General features: G+C 47.2%; 1 protein-coding gene across 1 annotated transcript in view; it reads right to left on the bottom strand.

Moving 5' to 3' along the window:
* The window catches only part of Fndc7 (fibronectin type III domain containing 7), a 32,961-nt gene extending 12,055 nt beyond the window's left edge, over window positions 1-20,906 (bottom strand). The window contains exons 1-8 of the mRNA XM_021631638.2: window positions 20,844-20,906; window positions 20,314-20,332; window positions 13,290-13,544; window positions 12,193-12,453; window positions 8,170-8,427; window positions 3,469-3,723; window positions 1,702-1,959; window positions 159-413 (exon numbers count right to left, since the gene is read on the bottom strand). Of these exons, the coding sequence (XP_021487313.1) occupies window positions 159-413; window positions 1,702-1,959; window positions 3,469-3,723; window positions 8,170-8,427; window positions 12,193-12,453; window positions 13,290-13,544; window positions 20,314-20,332; window positions 20,844-20,906 (1,624 nt within the window). The remainder of the gene's footprint in view (window positions 1-158; window positions 414-1,701; window positions 1,960-3,468; window positions 3,724-8,169; window positions 8,428-12,192; window positions 12,454-13,289; window positions 13,545-20,313; window positions 20,333-20,843) is intronic.
* Window positions 20,907-23,449: the final 2,543 nt, after the last annotated feature.

Genomic DNA, 23,449 nt, shown 5'->3' with positions numbered 1-23,449 from the left:
GTGCTCATAAAACATGTAAAATGTCAGAAAAATTTCTAAGCTGGAAACTCTTGGAAAGGCCACTGAGTACTGAGTTTCCATCGTACTTAGGGCAAATTAAGTAAGAGTCGTGTCTCGAGCAGTTCCTAAGGACTCTCGGAACCAGGGTTGCTCCGTACCTGTTTCCAGGGGCACGCTGTAGCTGGGGAGGCTCTTTCCCGCCTGGGTTTCGGCCACAGCGGTGACAGAGAACGTGGAGCCACAGGGCAGACCCCCCATCATGCAGGTCTCCCCTGTGCTGCGGCACTGGAACAGGCCCTTCTTCCCCTGGGCAGTCACCGTGTAAGCGGCACCTTCGTTGGTAGATCGCCAGTGCACGTGAATCATGGAAGACGCATCCTTTGAGATGGTCTTTATTTCAGGACGGCAAGGGGCTAGGAGGTATTAGATTATTAATTTAAAAATCTGAGTCGAGTATACCACAGGTGCCGCTTGGTCTAAGACAGATTCCTCTCCCCGCTCCCCGCTACCTCCAGCTGAAAGACCATCAGGGCTGGGATGCAGCTCAGCCGGTGGAGGACTTGCCTAGCATTTACTAAGTTGTGAGCTTTGTTCCCAGCACTATATAAACTAGGCTGGGAAGCACAGGGGTTGAATACCAGCATTTGGGAGGTAGAGGCAAGAGGATCGATCAGGAGTTCAAAGTCATCCTTGACTGCACAGTGAGTCTGAGGCCAACCTGAGCTACATGAAACCCACTTCAAATACATTGAAATGGAGAGCCTGGAGCTGTGTCCAGTGACTCACGCCTGTAATCCCAGCACTTGGGAGGCAGAGGCAGGTAGATCACTATGAGTTCGAGCCCAGCTTGGTCTACAAAACGAGTCCGGGACAGCCAGGGCTACACAGAGAAATCTTGTCTCAAAAAACCGAGAGAGAAAAAGAGAGAGTGAGAGGAAATAAAACCTAGTTTGGTGGCTTATGCCTATAATCCTACCTACTTCACAAGCTGGAGCAGGAGGACTGCAGTGAGTTTAAGGCAGCCCTAGGTTAAAGAGACCCTATCTCAAAAAGAAAGAAAGAAAGAAAGAAAGAAAGAAAGAAAGAAAGAAAGAAAGAAAGAAAGAAAGAAAGAAAGAAAGACGAAGAAGAAACTAAGTTTTCTTTAAAGACCACCTGGTGGGGTAAGGTGTAAAAGCGGACAATGACAGTTTTGGGCCAACTGAAAAATGGAGCAGTTTGAACTTCCAATCCCAAAATAACCCCATGGTGTGCAGACAGGCAGTCTCCAGTGGCAAAAGGAACCTGATGGCTGTCGTCAGTAATGTCTACCCAGAACTAACTAACTAACTAACTAACTAACTAACTAACTCTCTCTCTTCTCCCTTCCTCCGTCCCTCCCTCCCTTTCCTCCCTGTCAGTGAGCTCTTCTTACTGTCTTTCTTTCCACTCTTCAGTTTCTACTTTCTTCTCTGCCGCTCCTGGACGCACGCATGCGGTGCCCATGGAGGCCAGAGGGCAGCACAAAATCCCTGGACCTGGAGTTACTTGAGGTTGCGAGCCTTCTGATGTGGGTGCCGGTACCTGAGCCTATGTAACAACTGAGTCACCTCTCCAGTGTGCCCTCCCCCTTTCCGCAGGCCTTGCTAAATAGCCATCTTGAGGTCCCCAGCAAGGGTGACTCCTTGGACCTCAGTGGCTGCCAGCGCAGCAGCACCGTACCTGTGGTGATAAAGTGGGAGGAGCACGACAGATTGCTGCCCCGGACCTCGCTGAAGGAAGACACTGTGACTTTGTACTTGGTGTCACACTCCAAAGCCGAGAGGGTGCAAGCAGGGGCGGTGTCGTTGCACTCCACAACACTGTGCCCAGCTACGGCCTTGGTTTCGTAGAGCTCGGCACCGCGCACCGGAGACCAGGCAATTTCCACTCTGTCGCTGGACACCAACACTGGGCTGACGTCGCTGGGACAACAGGGAGCTGCAAGCAGAGGGACCCCAGGTCATTACGGGAGCAAAGCCACCAGAGGGGGCTAGTGAGTCTTGACCGCCCTGTGGCCAGACCCTCTCTGCCACTGCCCTCCTGAGCGGACTGGTGAGCCTTGACCTGGCTCACAGCCCCTGGGGCAAACTCTCAATGTGACATCCAAGGGAACATCAGACCTCTCACTTCTACACCCGCTAGAAAACCTGGCCCTTTCTGCCTGAGAGTCATACTGAACCTGAGTCCTCAGATCCCGTCAGTCTGTCTAGACGTCGAACCAGATAAAGATGGGGAATCAATGTATAGAGGTGGGAAAGAGCCTGCCCGGCTACAGTGTGCCCCTGGAAACAGGTGCGTAGCGTCACTGAGTCCTTAGTCATTGCTTAAGACACGCCTCAAGTATGATGGAAATTCGGTAGTCAGCATCCTCTCAAAGAGTCCCCTGTCTTAGAAAAAAAATTTTTTTTATATTTTAAATGTTTTATAATCATATCTTCAGGCCTTGAATCCAGCATTTGGGAGGTAGAGGCAAGAGGATCAGGAGTTCAAGGTTATCCTTGGCTGCACAGTAAGTCTGAGGCCAACCTTCAAAACAAGACAGCTCAGTTTGAGATTTCTCTGGTGTTCTTTCCCACTGACATTCCATCCATTCTTGAATCCAATTTGAGGCCACTCCTGTGCTCTTGAGACCTTGTTGACAGCCCTTCCTAAATTCCCAGAGCACCAATTATTCATATGCCTCACCCTAGTAAAATCTACCACAATCCACCCTTAGCACATTTTACAATTATAATATCCTATAAATAACTCATGTCCAGGCCTCCATTCAACCTTTCTCCAAAGATCTATCTCAAAAAAAAAAAAAGCCCACGATAACAGATGCTAATGATCTAATAATAATGCTAATAAAAATAGCGACACTCTGCTTTATCACATACAATGACCTTTCCCCGTGACCTTTCCAATGACCTTTTCTGTGTTTTCCTGTCCCGTTTTGCAGTGGAGGACGCTGTGGGAGTCGTAAGGCACGTGCCATTATCCTTCTGTGTGAGTGAGTTAGAGGTCAAGTTTGGACTTAATCTCGGATGTCCTACTCAAAAGCCCTCCACAACATGTGGCATCGTGGCCACTGCACCTATCATTCTGGTCCCAAAGAAAGGACTGTGCTCCCGAGACGGAGGGAACTGGATCCCCTTCAGAACCTCAAACAGGCCTGATGTTGAGTAGCACTTTGTGGAAGGTCCGCTTCAGTCTTCCAGCGTGTGCTTGAGCAAAGGCCTGCCCACCTGCCCTACCCTTTCACTCCTAACCCTGGCATTCTTGTTGGACTCTTCTCCAGAACCAAACCATCCCTGCTCTGGAAAGAATGCGAGACAAGGGATTTACGCTCTTCTCCATCCTGGAAGGACTCCCAGATGGCCAATCAGTGAGGAGAAGAGGACGTTCATCCTGCGATTGAGTCGGCTGAACGCAACACGACCTTTACCAGCCCCAAATGTGACTCGCCTGTGGTGTAATTGAACACGTTGCCCAGAGGACTCTGCCCTGCCTTGTTGTAGGCGAACACGCTAATGAAGTAGGTGAAGCCGCACTCCGACAGGAAGTCGCACCGGGTGAAGGAGGTGTTACAGTGCACTTCCAGGCCATCGTCGCTCTTCACGAACGCCACGTAGTAGTCACCAAGCTCCGCGCTGGACCAAGCCACAGACAAGTGACCAGGGGGGTCTTCCTGGATCGTCACTCTTCCGGGTGCACAAGCAACTGGGAAACAATAAAAAAAATAAGCAGTCAGCTGACTATCGCTGCGGACTTTCTTTGCATCTCCGCCCTTACCTGAGGTGCCAAGAAGCCCAAATCCGAGGCTCTGAGCTTTGTGACAGACTGAAAATCATGTACCAGAAACATTAGAAGGTTTTTTTTACAGAAACAATGACTATGGGAAATACCAGTGACCTACCCAGATTCTTTCACTAGGAACAATGTTTGAAACAACAGGCCATTGGAAGTGTTTGTCTATTCGTTTGAAACGGGGCTTTATGTATCCAAGGCTGCATGCAAATGTACCTAAGGATGCTGCTGTACTTCTGATCCTCCTACCTACATCTCTTAGGTGCCTGGATTACGGTGATGTACTAGCACATCAGCTTTTTAACGTGCCACGGGGGATCAAACCCAGGGCTTTGTGTGTGCCAGGCAAACACTTAACCAACCAAGCTATACCCACAGCTATGCCACGGCGGGCGGGTGGGTTGAGAGTCAACTTAAGAGGTGTGAATTTCATCAGGTGTGGTGGCATATGCCTTTAATTCCAACACTTGGGAGGCAGAGTTGGGAGGATCTCTGTGAGTCTGAGGCCAGCCTGTCCTACAGAGTGAGCTCCAGGCCACCCAGGAATACATAGAGAGACCCTGTCTAAGGGGGAAAAAAGTGTGGATGTTACCTTATTTAGAGATGAAGTCTATTTGATGTGAACACAATAATAAGTACTAGAAGTTATCTTTTTAGAGGTAAAAATATACCCATCATGACTTTCGATGACACTTTCTTTTACTCCCACAATAATTATTATCATTTTACAACTGAAGAAAATGAAGCCCACAGAGGCTGAGTTGCTCCAGATAATTAAGAAGGTAGGAATGTGGTGGCTTGAACGAGAGCGGACCCATATGCTCATATATTTGAGTGCTGAGTTATCGGGGAATGACACATTTGAGAAGGATTAGAGGTGTGGCCTTGCGAAAGGAAGGGTGTCACTGGGGGGGGGGGAGGGGCTTTGAGGTTGCAAACGCCCATGCCAGGCCCAGTTCTCTCTCTGCCTGTGGCCTGCGGATCAAGGTGTAGCCTTCAGGTATGGCTACAGTGCCACGTATGCCATGACGATAGTGGTCTAAGCCTCTGAAACCTACGGAAGCCGCTTTTTAAGAGTTGCCACGGTCATGGTGTCTCTTCACAGGAACAGAGCAGTGACTAAGATGTAGGGGTAGCTGAGTCTGGGTGCTGCGTACGAAGCCTTCATAGACTGGCGATCTCTCCTATTCGTGGCCTTTCATGTACTCAGCGACAAAACCACATTCTCACGCCCATTCCACCCCCAGAGAACATCCCAAGCAGATAGCTAAAACACTAGATGCTCAGACAAGTAACAGATCAAACAACTCAGTGCAAACCAAGGAGATATGCTCAGACACCCTCAATTTTTATTTCACACAATAGACACAAAACTAACCATCCCTTTTATAGCCATGGCTCTCCTTGGCTAACGATGCTCGGATTTCTGTGTCAAGTCAATAAATATTTCTTTTATCTAAGATCAGCATGGAATGAAGTCTTCTGAAAGGATATTTCAAATCAAGGTCATCCATTCGATCCATAAGCTTTCAAAAGTTTAGCCATCTCTAATGTAAGTCCCCCTAAAATATAGTTCACATTTCTAGACCCTAGGAAACCATAGTCCTTTCTAAATATAGCTCTTTTATTGATAAGTCAAGGTTTTCTCATGATCGGTACTGCCTGTGTCAGACACACACTACAGCTGTACCTGATAGACTGATGAAGGCAGAAATTGGAAGTTAGACTCTTTCAGTAGCCCTTGACACTGACAACATGGTAAGAGTCAATGGGGGAGCTTTTGAAAACTATCCTATCTGGCCTCTATTCCCCCAAAATCCCAATTTAATTATCTTGGTGGCATCTGTGTATTTAGATTTTATGAACATTCCCTAGATGTTTTTTTGACGTGCATCTAAATTTGAAAAGGCACGATGGTCCTCTCCTGCATCACACTGACTGACTCAGAACATCTGTCTTTGAAGAGTTTCTGACCTCTTCCCACATCAGCTACTCCAAAAGTCTTCAGAAGCGCTGTCATTGCGCCTGCTGTGCATACTTGTAATCGTCAAAAAAGAAGTCTAATCAACAAGCTTGTGTCAGTGACCTTCATTTAACTCTAAAAGCCATGGGTCTGACAGTTTAACTACATTTCCTTCCCTTGTGGAAGGGAGGGCATCAGCTTGGTGAGCACTCCAGTCCTCCATATGAATGCTTTTTACCTAACAGAGACAAAGTTCTGACTGTTGAACAGTGGGCAGTGTCACGCCCTCTTCAGCCCAGAGGGTTGCAATCAGGCAAGCATGAGCTCACACCTCATATTACCAGTGTGCACTGAGGGGCCTGTGCTCCCCCACAACCCCCCGAGCTTCAATTTCTGTATCTAAAAGAAAGAGATAAGCCAGACATGGCGGTGTGAGCCTCGGATCGCAGTGCTGGAGCGATGGAAGCTGGAGGATTGGGAGCACAAGGCCAGACTCGGCTACAAAAGTGAGTTTGAAGCCAGCCTGAGCTTCATTAGTCCCTGCCTTAAACAAACAAACAACAACAACAACAACAACAAAAGGAGACAACCCCCAATTTATCTTCAGAGTTAAGTAATGTAATTATGATGCCCTGAGACATAGTAGAGTTAGTTCCAAATCCCCAGACACATAAATGCTTCTAAACAGAGCAGCAAACCTCCACATATGTGTCTTTAACTCAATGACAAGAATAAAATTGGGGCAATCCTGAAACTGATCTAGAGCCAGAAAACTTCCATCTTTTAGTTTTAAAGCAGCTCCTACCAAGCCTCTGCCATGAAACACATCAAGAAGAGATAGGGGCCAGAGAGATGGCTTGTGGAACAGAGCAGTCTCTTCAGACATGAGGACCCAAGTTCAAATCCCTAGAATCATAAAAAGCCGAGTACGGCTGTACATGCATGTAATCCCAGCATGGGTGGATGGAAAGAGGCAGGTCTCCTAGGCTCAGTGGCAAACAGCTGTGCTTCTGGTTCAGTGAGGCATGGTTGACTCCTTGTCAAAGTAAGAAGGCAGACATTGGCCAGAGAGGATACCTGATGTCCTTCTTGGCATGCATGGGTACATACATGGCTGCAGGCATCTTCACACTTGTATGCATTTAGCACACCTACCTACAACACATGCCACACACACACACACACACACACACACACACACGCCACCACACACACACACACACACACACACACACACACACACACACGAAGAGGCAGCTAGCTACTTGTACTACACAGAGCTATTACTAACAAACTGGATTTTTTTAAACTTGCAAAATTTTAAAAAATTAAAAAGCAAGCCGGTTATGGTGATGAAAACCTCAGCAGGATCTCTTGAGCCCTGGGATTCAGGACCAGCCTGGGCAACAATGTGAGACCTTGTCTCCAAAATGAAAATAAAATAGCATATAATGAAATAAAGGAAAAGTGAGAAAGAACTACTGAAAGACCAGGAGTCAAGGCCACGCCTGTGAGTAGTCGAGGAAGTGCTTTTTGCCATGTAAAATCTGGGCTTCTCAGTCAGTAGTATTCACTCATCAAAATCCTCAGCTCAGTCCTTTCATTTAGACCAGGATTAGCTTGCTTTAAAAAAAAAAGTTTGGTTATTTATCTATCTATCTTTTATTGTTGTATATGTGTATATGTGTGTATATGTTTGTATTTGTGTGCATGTGTGTTTGTGTGTATTTGTATGTGTGTATGTATATATGTCTATATGAGTGTGTCTGTGTGTATATGTGTATATGTATGTGTGTATGCATGTATGTGTATATGTATGTACATGCATGTGTATATGCATGTGTATATGTATATGTGTTTGTATGTATGTATGTGTGTGTACATGTATGGTGTTTGTGTGTGTGTGTATCTGTGTGTATATATGTATGTGTCTGTATGCGTGTGTATCTGTGTTTGTGTTTGTGTATGTGTGTAATATGGCGGGGGAGGGTGCAACTTTGTGCATGTGGAGGAAGTCACAACTCTGTGGAGCTGGTCTGCCGCTTCCGCCTTCGTGTGGGTTTCTGGATTGAACTCAGGCTTGTGTTGCAAGCACCTTTACCCTTGAAGCCATCTTGACTTCCTCTTTTTTTTTTTTTTTTTTTTTTTGACAAAGTCTTGCTAGGTAGCCCTGGCTGGTTTAGCGCTCGGTATGTAGCCCAGGCTAGCCTCAAATTCACAGCAGTCCTCCTCCATCAGCCTCCCAAATGTAGGGATTACAAATGTGTGCCCAGCTTAGACCAGGCTTTCTCCTTCACTGCTTCCAGAGTGTCATAGAACCTCGCTGGAATTTCTGCTCCCCTATGGCAGCCACTCGGATCACCAGCCCTGTGGGGCTTTTACTCTTTCTTACGTACCAGTCTTCAGGGTCGGTGCAGAGGAGGACCTGCTGGACCCTGCATCGTTACTTGCTGAGACAGAAATCAGGTACTCCGTCCCGCACCGCAGAGAGCTGATGCTACAGGAGCTGAGAGCCGTACTGCAGCTCCGCTGGGAAGATTCGCTGGCCGCCAGCACGGTGTAGTTGAACGCTCCTTCGGCTGGAGTCCACGAAACAGACGCCTTTAGGGCGCCGCTGTCAAAGAAGACTTGAATGTTGGCAGGGGCACGAGGACCTATGTTTTTGAGAAACAAGAACCCGTGTAAGATTTCGCTTAGTAACGCCGCGGCGGTCGGGAGATGGGAGCCCCCGGTGCGGTCAGGAGATGGGAGCCCCCGGTAGCTGGGTAATGTTAAGCTGTCCAAAGCATCACTGGGACTGAGCGTGGCTAGGGATTGGCAACATAATGACCATTGTACAAACTCATCCCCGGCGGTGCAACCTCTGTCATGTTATTTAATCTTTTTCCGTTCATTCTGTAAAAGGGGAGATTTGAGCAGTGTTTAGCACGTAGCTGACCCTGAGAAGCATACTGTGAATGCATCCATCTACTACCTAACAAGTGGTGGAGAATCACACTTGCAAAGCCTGGGGTGGCGCTGTAACCCCAGCACTTGGGTTCCTGCCGAAGAAGGAGCATCGGAAAAATCACAGCCGACTTGTACTAAATGGTGAGAGCCTATGTCACGAAGACCAAGCAACCAAACCAACACGAATAAATAGAGCATATCCACGTGAAAGGTTGAAAGGGCGTGCTGTCACGTGGTAGGTCAAATGTTTTCTCTATTACTGACCCATGAAGCTAAACGCATCACTTCTTGGACTGGGAGAGCAGCTCAGTAGTAAAGGGTTTGCCAAGGCTTGGGAGGCAAAGGTTCAATCCTCACCCCCAATGCCACCACACTTTTATCTCTGAACTCTGGTGACTTTTACTCTTAACAGCTTTAATTCACAATAGCTTCTAGATAGGCTAGTGTCCCATTCTAAATCAAAGGATAGGAGAGACTCAATATAAACTCACACCTGAGAGTAGTAATCTTTAGTGTCTCCCAAGCACTCTCCGTCATTCTTATAAACATGCCTTGATGTCTTCTTCATGGTTAACTCTTTTACAAACCTGGACCACTGAGACAGCCACATGGCTCAGCAGGTAAAGGCACTTACTGCCAAGCCTGGAGACCTGCGTTCAGAACCCACATGGTGAAAGGAGAAAACTAGCACCCGAAAATTGTCCTGTGACCTGAACACATGTGTGTCCTGGCCTGAAACACACACACACAGACAAGTGTAGAAAGCACAGAAAATTACTTTTTAAAAACTCGGAGGATGCCAAGAGATGATAGCACATGTCTTACATCCCAGCACTTGGGGTGGGGCAGAAGCAGGTGGATCTCTGTGAGTTTGAGGCCAGCCTGGTCTACAGAGTGAGGTCCAGGACAGCCAGGGCTACACAGAGAAACCCTGTCTCAAAAAAAAACGAACAAGGAACAAGAACAGGAAGAGAAACTGGCCTCAGTTCTCCTGGGGGGTCTGCAATGACACTTTAGTGGACTTAGAAAACTTCGTGGACCGCTTCCCTAGAGCACATCTTCCTTACACATTTGGGGCACAGAGGAGGCTCTGCCTGAGGACACAGCTTCATGGACACCTAAGGAGGACACCTGCCATGTCTCCCTTATAGGACATCTTGACAGGTCCTTTCTCCAGCAGCATGGTCTGCTCGTCCCCAAAGGACCCTCAGCTTCTGCCTCGAGGTAGTGCTGGATCAAGGCTCATAGTGCCTGTAGTGTCTTAAGACAATCAGCTGAGCCTGGTGGTGGTGGCGCCTGCCTTCAATCACTCAGGAGGTAGAGGCAGGCAGATCTACAGATAGAGTTTCAGGACAGCCAGGGCTACACAGACACACCCTGTCTTGAAAAAACAAAATAAAAAGACAATCAATTTTCCAACTGAAGCATAGGAAACTTGGGTAGAATGCTGGGAGATTATAGAGGGCCGAGCTGGATGCTCCAGAATGCATGTTAAAGTGCTTCTAGTAATTTCAGAAAGTGACCTTATGTGGAAATAAGGTCACTAGCATGGGACCTAATCCAACAAAATGGATGTCCTTATGAAGAGAAGGAACCCGGACACTGACACATGCATGTGGGGGAACGCCAGGTGAACATGGCGATGACCACACGCAGGCCCAGAGAAAACATCTGACTGCATCTGTCCTCTGTCCTCAGGAAGGGCCGACCGTGCCAGCGCTTTGGTTTTAGGCAGAGCCACTACAACTGTGGAACATCAAATTTCTTCTACTTAAGCTGCCCTAGAAAACTGATACAGAGACTAAATCCAAACTGTGTAAACCAGGGGAAAAGAGAGCAAGGTGTGGTGGCGGGTAGAGGCAGGAAGATCAGGAGTCAAGGCCAGCCTCACCTACAGAGTGAGTTCCGAGGAAGCTGGGGAACTCTGCCTCAGATAAAAAACAAAAGAAAAAAAAATCATGGGGAAACAGGCAAAAGGGAAAAGAAGAAAGCAGATGGCAACGTCTATTTCACTGTTGCCTGCGCCTCATTCTCAGGGGCCATCATAAAAAAAAAAAGAGTGTACAAAAAGAACAAGAGACAGAGGCCAGGGAGAACCCACGTACCCAAGTGAAACAGTGTCTTTTGGACATGTCAAAATCCTGCCAGATGTGGCGGGCCCAGACCTGTAATCTCAGCATTCAGTTGGCAGAGGCAGGCGGATCTCTGTGAGTTCGAGGCCAGCCTGGTCTACATAGTGAGTCCAGGACGGCCAAGGCTACACAGAGAAACCCCTGTCTCAAAAAACAAACAACAAGTCCTACACACAATGAAAGCAGCTATGGCTGCTCCCCAAGGCCTGCAAGGCTTGATCTAGTCAGCATTCCCGCACTTAGGCGAAAGCGTTCTGTTTGCCTGGCTGAGGAGCTATTGATAGCGGATGCCTTCTGGAGCGGGAGAGGCAGTTGATTTAAGGGTGAAGTCCCTGGTAAGCCAACCAGGCTCCCGTGGCTCACACCCAAAAGTGTATGGGCAGCACAAGATGGACCTGAAGGTAGAGAGATGGCTCAGTAATTAAGAGATGGGGCGGGGGGGGGGGGGGCGCACACCCTCTCTTCTCCCGCATCTCTGCCTGGCTCATGAACATTCAGACTTCCATTCCAAACTTAGAGGAAGTTGAAGAGGCTTTCCAGTTTCTTCCCACCTTTCCCGGGTTCTCCCCTGAGAGATGAAAGAGCTAATCTGGGTAAACCGGCAAAAGCCTGGCACTAATTAGCCCACCTCCACCCCTCGCTCCCTCTGATCCTTCAGTCTCTAGGGGCTCACTCTGGACTTCGGTTTTCACGCTTAGAGTCCCTTTCCCTGCCCCATGTTCCTAGGGTGGAATGGTGAGAGAGCACAACAGTCCACTCTCCCCGGGCAGTCCACAGCTAGAGAAGGGGTGGTGGGAAGCCCCGTGTCAGCCTCAGGCTCGAGCTAAGGGGTCGGGAAACCGTTTCTGAAGCACAGGCTCTCACATCCAGCATAAGGGCAGCAGGAGCTCTTTCTGGGGCTGTGTCCCTAGAACAATGGCTCCAGGTCGGCAACATGTCCGATAAATACCTTCCTGATTGCCTCCATTTTTATTTGTTTGCTTAGACCGTTGGCTTGAACACGGAGGGGTGGGGGGGCAAACACACAAACAACAAGACCAGGAAGGGCACGAGGAAGGCTTGGCCAAGCTTACAGGAACCCTTTCCTCGTGTGATCTGGAATGTGCAGGCTGCAGCGGACTCGGCTACCAAAGGGGGGGTGTGTGTGTGTGCTGTGCCCCGCATCACTCAGCGAGCGAGCGTGTGAACTGCTGCCGAGGAACAGTCAAGGCACTATAAATAACTTCATAGTAAATTTAAACAGCTGTTGCCAGCTGCTCCGTACTCATCACTCAGCCTTGCTCTCCCGAGGCTGCGGGGCTCATTAATCAAACATGGGCTGAGCCGAGGAGTCCTTACTGGTTCTCTGATTGCAGGTGGAGTCGTCCCCGGGGATTCCATTGGCATTCCACGCGTAGGCCTTTATAGTGTAGAGGGTCCCGGCGTCTAAGCTGCTGAAGGTCAAGGAGGTGTTTGTGGTATTCTCTTTCCAAATTCTACCCAAGCCGTTGGCTTGCATGACCGACACCGAGAATCCAATTGCCATGTACACAGCGTCCCACCTCACCAGGATGGAGTCTGGACTGGGAGAGCTAACTTCCAGAACGGGTGCTGCCAACACTATAAGTGAAAGCAAAACGAAACGGCGAGTGTCACAAAGGTCCCTAGAGCATATTTCAAGTTTTTGAGGAATGAGTAAGTGCGGTTTGATTATCCATATTACTCATATTAGAGAGGCTGGTGTGTGGCTCCATGGTAGAGCTGTACACCAATCTCTCCCTGGTGCGAAGGGGACCCTGGGGTCGTTCTACAGTACGATTTTTAGAGGAGCTATTTAAGTGTATATTCCTAATAAATGATGAGGGAAGGCCAAAACCCAAGCCAGGAGTGATGGTACACACCTATAATCCCAGCACTCAGGAAGCTGAGGCAGGGGACTTGCTGAGAGTGAACTCAGAGCTTTATGCACAACTCAGACCAGCACAACAGGCCACCACTGAGCTATGCACCAATCCCTGCACATAGCTTTCCAGAGATATGCCCAGGTGTGACTTTATGAAGTAAATTCAATGCTGATGGCAAACCCCAAAACTTTTGTTAACGTATCCGCCATATGCTTAATGTGCTGCAAAATCTCTTCTACGTGTTTCCTATTTGGCATGGATTAAAAACAGAGACTGCTTTTCAGGGGTTTAAAAGCATTCTGCCTTTAAAGGTGCCCAGAAATGGGCTTTAAATCCCAAAGCAAAGCACTAAGTATTTAAATGTCACTTCCTTCACAAGTTGCTGAATTGCCAAAAACAAAAACAAAAAGCAAACATTTGGTGGCTTTTGCCTCCAGGCCTTGCAATGTGGAACTCACGTGTGCGCAAACCACACCACACAATTGCAGTGCTGTTACATGTGATCTAAGTCGCAAGCCCACACTCAGACAGCAGGAGCGTCCAGCCATCTACCTGTCTTTGCCTGCTTTGGAGATGACGCCTGGCTTCGTCCAGAGGCACTGATGGATCTGACAGTGATCTGATACACGGTGGCAGCCTTCAGGCCTGTCACAGTGCCTGGGGAGCTGGCCACCATGGTCTCAATGAGCGTGTCCCCATCTTCAGCTGTGAGCAGGTAACTTGTGGCCCCTGGCACGGTAGTCCACTCCACAGTGATGCTATTGCTGATTTTCGAATATGCCTGATCAATAGTTGGTATTTCAGGAGCTGAAAGATATTTTGCAGTTGTACCTTAGCCAGGATATCCCACAAGGATGACATCTTTCATTGCTACCTCCCTAAACTACATCATTCTGGTGTCTTCCCATGACCTTACTAAGCTTTGTCATTCTCCAGAGGAAAGAAACTGGGTGTGGTAGGTGGTACACACCTGCGTTCTAGCCGCAGAAGAGCTGGGGACAGGAGGATCTGAAATTCAAGGCCAGCCTGGGCAACTTAACAAGACTCTGTCTCAAAGTTTAAAATAATGATCACGGTACTTGGTCTTGGTGCAGCTCAGTGGTGGAGCACTTGCCTAGTACACATAAGCTCCCGTGCTCAACACCCAGTACCACAAGAAGAAAGAAAAGAAGAAAGGGGCTGATGCCAGGGCTCAGAAAGCAAGAAGGCTTGCCACCAAGCCTGACGACCTCAGTTTGATCCCGGGATCCACGTATCAGGGGAGAACTGAAGATGAAGTCCTCTAAGAGGCACTGTATCATACAGATGCACACGCCGCACACGTCACACACAAATACATACATGTAATAAAAATACAATTTAAAAAACAGAGAGAGAGAGAGAGCTGGGTAATGGTGCATACCTTTAATTCTAGCACTTGGGAGGCAGAGCCAGGCAGATCTCTGAGCTCAAGGCCAGCCTGGTCTACAGATTGAGTTCCAGGACAGCCGGAGAAACCCTGTCTCAAACAAAACAAAAAGCCAAAGCAGGAGTAGAAACAGAACAAGAAAGTGAGGAAGACAGGGACAGCAACTGTTTTCCAAAAGACAGCTGGAGAGCAACCCTCACTTGCAGCTGCCTGTGGGTCACTTGTACTTTCTTTCTTTCTTTTTCAGATGTATTCTGATAGTCCTACGCTTTTAAATAAATAAGAGTGGGAAGGGGTTGTGGGGAAGAGCTCTGGGAAAAGGGAGAGTATAGTGGAGGGGCTTCATTCCAGGGAGCTCTACTCTGCTTCGGTGTTCTGTGAGTTCCCAGGGCTGCTTTGTGGCTGATGCCCCTCCCTGCCCCCACACAAGCTGTAGCGCTTCCAGCTGGGCCCTCCATGCCCACCTCTCCCGGAGCCTGCAGCCACTTTCTCATGACTCGGCACATTTCCCAAGTGGCTCTAATCTAACAGAGGAGGGAGGAGAACTGGATACTTGTTACAGTTGCTCCATGGGGGCTTTGTTACTGTCAGAGCAGAACAATCTTCAGGCTCTATACACAAGAAAATTAACTTTATTCTTCCCTTTGCCTATCAAAACACTTGCCTCACTGCAAGGTTTAGACACTGAAGCCCTTTTGGGGCTATCTGCAGTTTTCCATGGGAAGGGAATTGTTTATGTCATGAGCACACTCCCAGGGTCCTCTACAGGGTGAGCATCAGACTCACCACTTCAGAAAACCCACAGGCACAAAAAAAAAAAAAAAAAAAAGTCCTGGATCTTGTCGAAGATCCAAGCAGAAGGAGAGATCAATCAATGTGTGCTGGCTTTTTAATTCTGAAGTTGGCTCTGGGTCTTTCAATGTTGATGTGCTCTGTTTATTGAGCGCAGTCACCGTATGCCAAATTCAAAGCTGAAGGGCGAGGAAAACATGGCGGCGAATGCTTGCGACCCAGCACTTGGGAGACCCAGGCAAGAGGATCTCAAGTTTGAGGGCCAAATGGGCTACATAGATCTCAAACAAAACAACAACAACCAAATCAAAACAAACAAACGAAAACCACACCAAAGCCATGTATACCATGCATACCTGCAACCCCAGCTCTTGGGAGGTGGACAGGAAGGTCATATATGGGGTTGGAGGAGGCTAGCCTATTTACAACCCCCAAAGAAACCACCAAAGAAACTCAAACCGATCAATCAGCTGACCAGCTTCTCTGAACCAACCAAATAAAAAGGTTAAGGGCAGGATTATAGGGCAAGAAAACAGACTAAAAGCCAAGATATTTGCCAGCACCAACTCCTCTTGGCTTCCCCTCAGACAAACCCCTAGGTCCACAATGCAGACAGCCTTCCCTTTCTGTTCCAGTAGTCAAGAGAGTTCACCTTGGCAGCCTCTCAGAAAGAACCAAGCTGCAAAAAAAAATGAACAAAGTCTCCACTGTTCATTGGCCAGATACTTCTGGAACATCATCCAGGAGTATCTCTCTGTCACAGAAAGAAAATCATGCTAGTCATATATGCTGGGGAAAGGGGGGGGGGCGTTGGTGGCCTTTTGCCAGTGAAGCTGATTCTACAGAAAGAGCTGATGCCCCTTCTGGCCCCTCAGAACAAAAAGCCCCAGTAGGGCCTCCCTGTCCAGCCCTCTATCTCTCATCTGCAAGTGTTGATCCCCAACCCACCCTCCCATTTCTCTGTGGTCTGTGCCTCCTTTCTTCTCATTTTCTGGTGTCTCTCAACGCCTTCTGTTTCCTCTGTCCCACAGTTTATCTTATCTCCTGTGATAGATAGGCCTACTCATTGGAATGGACACACTTCCTGGGAAAATGACCAGCTACAGACATAGAAGGCCTGACGCTGCATTCATGGAGAAGAACTGAAAGGCCAGCACACTCAGACAGCCTTGCCACAGGGAGCCATGCTGCCTGAGGACCCTACAGTTTTCCCATCGAACTGAGCTAGGAAGGAGTCGGACAGGAACCTATATCAGCAGACTGAAAATAAGGGTCAGAACAACAGCAAAGAATTTGGATTCAGGAGTTCTAGGCTTAACGCACGGCTCTGCTTTTTTGCTTTTGTGTAAGAGTAAGTGCAAGGCACTTAAGCTATTCCAATGAATAGCTGTGAGAATGCTGGCTGACTTACAACAGCTACATTTTAGGAATTACTTTGAAATGCAAAAATGCATATAATTTTTAGGATTATTGCAAAGATTAAATAAAAGTATATGTGAAAGTACTCTGAAAGCTCCCCCTTCACCCACCCCCACCCCTGGGTATATGTGTGTAAGCACGAGTGGATGGGTTTGGAAAAGCCAGATCGTATAGCAGAGCCACCAAAGGGTTCTAGTAAAAGTGAGACTCTGTGGAGTCTGGGGTGAACACAGAAGAGAGAGAGAGAGAGAGAGAGAGAGAGAGAGAGAGAGAGAGAGAGGAGAGAACGACTGATTTACAGTGGGCTCTCAGCAGATTGACTAGTGCCAGCCACAGAAAAACTGGCAGTGGCTCTCAACCTTCCTGACGCTGCAACCCTTAATCCAGTTTCTCATGCAAGCCCCTCCCAACTATAAAATTATGTTTGTTGCTACTTCATAACTGCAGTTTTGCCACTGTTACGAACTGTAATGTAAATATCTGTGTTTTAGGGCGGTTTTAGGTGACCCCTGTGAGAGACTGAGGACAGCTGCTCTAGGAGATGAGGAGCAGAATCCAGCGTTCAGGGGGAGATGGTATGGCAGCCTTTGAGTATATCGGAGCCTGCTGAGCCAGAAATAAGGAGCTGGTATGACCGTCTGCTGTAGTGCAAATGAGTCTGAGGGCCCAGTCCTAATGTAGCAGAATGAGACCAGGTGGTACCAGACTTTGGGGACGTTTGTTCTGCGGGAGCAATGGACTGGTAGGTAGATCTGGTGCTATGACAGGACTCAACAGACCCTCAGGGGACAGAAGAAGCAAAGCAGCTCTAAGTGGCTAGGGATGCAGCTTGGTTGGTAGAGTGCTTGCCTAGCATGCCCAGAGCCCCGGCTCCATCGCCAGCACCACAGAACCCGGTGCATGCCTGCAATCCCAGTACTTCTTCCACTCCCAGTAGAAGAAGGAGATTGGAAGTTTAAGGTCATCCTTGACCACATTGTGAGAGTTAGGCCAGCCAGAGGAACATAAGGCCTTGCCATAAAATAATCAAATCAAATCAAATCAGAGCAGGACTTTAGAGAGAAGGGGGAGCCTGAGAAGGGACAGGTGAAAGGGATGAATCTGGTTCTGAGGGCGTAGACAGAGCTACTGGCACTATCACTCTTTTGAAAACAGGTAGCGTCTATTTCTTTACACCAAGAGGCTTGGAGAGTCTGGTTGATAGGCCTAAGCTTTGCTCCCCTCCATCCTCGGCGCTGTAGATGTGAATGAAGGGTCTCCTGTGTGCTAAGCAAGCTTCTACCAGAGCTACTCCCCTCCTCCCCAGCCCCCGTGATGCTTAGATTATTATTGTTATTATCATTTAACAATACTGGGGGGATTGTTTGGTTTGTTTTGTTTCTTTTACTGTTTGTTTGTTGCTTTTTGAGACAGGCTTTCTCTGTGGAGCCCTGGCTGTCCCTGTCCTGAAACTCACTTTGTAGACCAGGTTGGCTGCCACTCAAAGATTTGCCTACCTCTGTCTCCCAATAACTGGGATTAAAGGTGCCAACACCCAGCTTTAACGATGTTATTTTTATCATTATTAAAGTCTGGGGAAGAATGACAGAAATCTTAAGTCCTCCCCCCCCTACTCTTTCAATTTTTGACAGAGAGAAAGAGACAGGGGAGAAAGAGACGAGAAAGAGAGAGAAAGCACTCAGTGTAAAGCTGGGTTGAAGAAAGGGAAGACTTTATTTACTGTCTGCGCATCCAGCAACACTGCAGCATCCGAAAATGAAACCCAGTGGTTCTTTCGGAGAATCTAAATCAGCCCAGAGTCCTCAGAGCCCAGATCATCAGCCATGCCAAAGCCCAAAGAGCATCAGATACACACACCCAAGCCTTCTACACCGTACAAATCAGATATATGAATTGAAAAGGCAAGATGACTCCGTTAACAGCATCCATTGCATCGAAATTTGGCCTCTCACCTCCTCTCCAATGGGGATCATGTTGGTAATAAAAGAAGTCTGTCCTAAGGTCTCAGTGGATCCTGGGTTTCCTGGGACTTTGTAAGACACAGGAATTTTGATTCTGCTGTCCAAAGGCTAGTTTTTTGTTTGTTTGTTTGTTTGTTTGTTTGTTTTTAAAATAACTTCTAAACCAAGCAGAGTAGAGTGTGCATGCTGTCCCAGTTTCTCAGGGGATTGAGGAGGGATTGTTTGAGCCTGGGAATGCAAAATCAGGCTTGGCAACATAGGGCTCATCTTAAACACAATAAATAAAACCAATAGTAAAAAAAAAAAAGTTAAAAATCATTAGCTGCTGGGCAAGGTGGAGCAAGCCTGTGATCCCAGCACTCAGGGAGGCAGAAGCAGGCAGGTTTCTGTGAATTTGAGGTCAGCCTGGTCTACAAAGCAAGTCCAGGACAATCAAGGCTATACAGAAAAATCCTGTCTCCAAAACAAACAAATAAAAATAAAAATCATTAGGAATGTAGTTAAACAGTCTTCCTCATAGCTTTCTGGACAACCCTGAAGGCCTCTCAAGAGTAATACAATGAGCTAGAGATGGCTCGGCAGTTAAGAGCACTGGCTGCTTTGTCACGTGATCAGACTCAGTCCCAGCACTCACATGATGGCTTGTAATCATCTGTAACTCCAGGCCTAGGGGATTTAATGTCCTCTCTGGTTTTTTTCAGGCACCAGGTATGCGTAGAGTACAGAGACATACACGCAGACAACACACTCATACACATAAGATTAAAAACAAATAAAAATTAAGGAATAATGTAAAATAAGTAAGAATAAAGCAGGAAATTATTTTTTAAACCCAACTATATAGCTGGGTGTGGTAGCACATGCCATTAATCCCAGCCCTTGGGAGGCAGAGGCAGGCAGATCTCTGAGTTTGTGGCCAGGCTGGTCTACACAGTGATTTCCAGGGCAGCCAGGGCTACACAGAGAAACCCTGTCTTGGAAAAAAAATTAAAAATTAAAATGCACCCACATGTTCAATTTAAATTTTTCTAATTTTAATTCTTTTTTTTTTTTTTTTTTTTTGCTGTTGGCAAAATAATAAAAGTTGTTCCAGTGTGTGTTGAATCACTATGAGAGTTTCTCTCTAAGAGGACTGGTTTTGTATGGTTTTTGCAGATAATCTAAAACCTATTCAACATAAATTACTACCCTGTGGACTTAGATTTCTGGATGCATGATGCAGGAAAAGATTCTAGAAAAACTAGTGGGGCCTCCAGTCATTGTTCAAGAAAAAAAAATGGTATTTGAAATCTGTTTTTGAATAAGAAAAACCTCTTCTCAGTTCTGAATCATTATATTACTCTGTAGCTCCCAGTATATAAGGCTAGATGTCCAAAGTCCCTCTTCCCCCATTTGCTTTTTTATTTTATTTTATTTTATTTTATTTTATTTTTTTGAGACAGGGTCTCCTGCAGCCCAGGTTTGCCCCCAAACTTCTATGTAGCCATCTTGAACATCTGAGCCTCTGCCTCCACCTTTCAGGGATTGCATTCATGCCTGAAACAAGGTTTTGTTCTTGGTAGAGGACCTTCTTGAGAGTGTATTGAAATCCAGCGTTTCTAATTTTTTTTTTTTTAATTCCAACGTCCCAAAAGACAAGTAGGAAAGTTATATAAGTCAGATTCTTGTGGTGAGATTTTATTCGTTTGGCTGGAATGATGACCATTGTGTCAGTCTGGCCACAGCTAAATGGATGAAAAATGTGGTGCTGTGCTACAGTTCTCAGTAACAATACCTTCGAAGGACTTGTCTTTAAGATAGGAGCCAGCTGATTTTTTTTTTCAGGTATGGTCTCTCCAGCACCTCTTACAGGAGTGTTCCCACCTAGCATGCTTAGAAAATGCTGACAGCTCCCCTCCAACACAGTCTTTATGTATGAGACTAGCCCGTGTGAATCGACAGTATAAGAAGGGAATCAAATAGAAGAAGAAAAAACTTGCATGTCATAAATTGTTACCTGTTTCGGATGAAATAACCTGAAAAGGAAAATTTAGAAAGTTAGAAGAATAAGGAAAAACAGCATTTGGGGAGATGAAACGAACACAGCAATCGGCATACAATAACCCTAGTGTTCCTGTGTAGAGCGTGAGTAATTTTCCCACTCAGGGCAGTGCCTTTCTGTTCCGCTCATTTCCCAGCACTCGGATCTACATAAAGCAATGCTGAAAAGGACTAAGGGGCTGGTGGAGATCATGTTACTTTTTCATTTTTTTCCTCTTAAATTTGCCTGTTAAACTAAGTCAGAGGCTGTTGACAAATTTTACCCGTCCAGGAGTCTTTGTTCTTCAAAACACAACGACAATCTTGTCTCCTTTCTCAAGTACATCACATTACATCTCAGACACACAAACGTGCCATCTCAGTATGATTTTAACGTTATTTCTAGTTCTATGTCCCTATTTCTCAGCCTTTCATAAAGAGAGCAGGATAATGCGTGGGTATCTTTCCTCCCAAAATAGTTGTAGGAAGTTGGAACGGTAGACTCACCATTTTCAGACAGAGGAGAGTGAGTCCAATCAAGGACAAACACTGCTCGGGACTCACAGCCATCCTGTTCACACAGAGCTCAAACCCCGGTGATCTGAGTCGTGTTTGGTTCCCAGAAGCGCAGCAATGAAAGTAGCACGCAGAGTGTGGGGCTGCAGGGCCGGACAAACCCTGGAAGTCCCCGCTCCCTTGGCGCGGAGCTTCCCTGCAACTAGCCGCCCTGGAGACTGGCAGGAACAGGTACTGCAAAGACTGAAAAAAGAGTCGGGGAAAGTCAGGCCAGCCAGGCAAAAGAGGCTCCTGTAACCTTGGTTTCAAGGAACTACGTACAATGCTCTCCCTGTCACTAAATTTTACTCCGGGGATAGTGGCACAGACCTTTAACCCCAGCACTTGGGAGGCAGAGGCAGGCAGATCTCTGAGTTCAAGGCCAGCCTCGTCTACATTATTGTGAGATAAAAGCCAGCCAGAACCCTGCCTCAAACCAAACCAAACCAAATCGAATTTACAAAGCTATATGCTTTTCAGGCACTGTTTCCTATCCATTACAACACTACAAGGCTATTGGATGGCGGATGGAGAGGGGGGGACAGAAATGGCCAGGTGTGAAAGAGACCTCAGGCGGCTGTGAGCGCTGGAAGAAACAGACTTCTCCAGCGACTCTCCGACGGCATCTTCAGGGAGACAGCTTGTTTAATTCGGAGAAACAAAGGCTACATAAACATTTGGGGGACGGGCAGGAGCTTTTGGGGGTTGAGTGTACATGATTGACGGGGACCAGGGTTTATTCACTTTGTATCCCAGCTGTAGGCCCCTCCCTCATCCCCTCTCAATCCCGCCCTCCTTCCCTCTTCTCCTCCCATGCCCCTCCCCTAGTCCACTGAAAGAGGATGTCCTCCTCCCCTTCCATATGACCCTAGCCTATGAGGTCTCATCAGGACTGGCTGCACTGTTTTCCTCTGTGGCCTGGTCAGGCTGCTTCCCCCTCAGGAGGAGGTGATCAAAGAGCAGGTATGAAGAAGTGTGTGCATTCTTGTCAACACCCACTAAGAAAACAACTGAGGGCTATCAAGATGGCTCAGAAGTTACAGGTGCTTGCCACTAACCCTGACAGCCTGAGTTTGATCCTCAGGACCCGTGTAAAGCTGACCAATTCCACAAAGTTGTTCTCTGGCCTCCACACACAGGTCACGGCAAGCATGGAGTTCGGTTTGCTTTTTAGTGCTGTAATAAACCCCATGATCAAAAGTATGTTGGGGGGCTGGAGAGATGGCTCAGAGGTTAAGGGCACTGGCTGTTCTTCCAGAGGTCCGGAGTTCAATTCCCAGCAACCACATGGTGGCTCATAACCATCTATAGTGAGATCTGGTGCCTTTTCTGGTATGCAGGCACACATGAAAGTAAAATGCTGTTTAAATAATAAATAAATCTTTAAAAAAAGAAAAAGTATGTTGGGGAGACAAGGGTTCCTTTGGCCTACATTACAGTGTTTCATCTAGGGAAGTCAAGAGAGAAATGCAAGACAGGAACCCGGAGGCCAGAACTAAAGCAGGGACCGTGGGAAAACAATGCTTACCAGCTGGCTACCCATGACTTACTCAGCCTGTTTTCTTATACCATTTAGGACACTCTCACATCAAGAATTAGTCAAAGAAAACACCCCACATAGTTGCCTGGAGGCCAGTTTGTTGGAGGAATTTTCTAAGTTGCGGTTTCCTGGTTGCCAAAAACAAAACAAAAACCATCCAGCATACATGCCCACACATTACATCATATATGTGTGTATACACACACAATAATAAGTAAATAATTTGAATTTAAAGATGTATGTGATGGCATACACCTGTGATTCCAGTACTCTGGAGGCTCAGACAGGAGGATCATGAAATCAAAACAGGCTTGGGCCACATAGCAACACAGTCTCAAAATAAAGAAAAAAAAAATCAAGAGCTGCTGTTATCGTAGTGTTGGGGAGATAGAGGCAGGACGATTGCACATTCAAGGCCAGCCATTGCACACTACTTAACGAGTTCCAGGTCAGCCTGGGCTACAGGAAACCCTGAAAACAGAAACAAGGGCTGGGGTACAGCTCAGTGGGGGAGCATTTGCCTAGTCTGGCTTTGGGCCCCAGCCCAGCCGGGAAATTCTGAACATCGTTAATGATCAGGAGGACGCACATCAGGACAGTGAGATACCGCTGCATACTTATTAGGTGTTTGAAATTAGAGAGACTGAGCTGTGAAGATTGCTCACTGTAAGAGGGATGTCTGAAGGTCCTGGGTTTGATCTCCAGCAACAAGTACACACAAAGCAAAATGAATACGAAGACTGTACCAAGTGTTGGTACAAGTGGAGAGCAACCATGTCCTTGCTGGGGAACTCTGTCCTTTGGGCATGACATGGCTACTTCCATGTTGACATCAGAGCAGCTGTGAATACTTACAAGGAGACTCTGCAAAGACTGAGCCACCACTGCTCCCTTGCTGGGATGGCAGGGTCCGCAAGGCTCCTAATGTGGTGCACGAGACGCCGCCCCTCTCTGAGGATGCATTAGGAGTTCACAGTTGCTTGATGGAGACTTTTCATTGTTAGCTGCCATACATTGC

This window comes from Meriones unguiculatus, chromosome 10, assembly GCF_030254825.1.
Source record: "Meriones unguiculatus strain TT.TT164.6M chromosome 10, Bangor_MerUng_6.1, whole genome shotgun sequence".
Lineage (NCBI taxonomy): Eukaryota > Metazoa > Chordata > Mammalia > Rodentia > Muridae > Meriones > Meriones unguiculatus.
The sequence above is the reverse complement of the archived record's forward strand: the minus strand, read 5'-3'. Positions and strand labels throughout refer to the sequence as shown.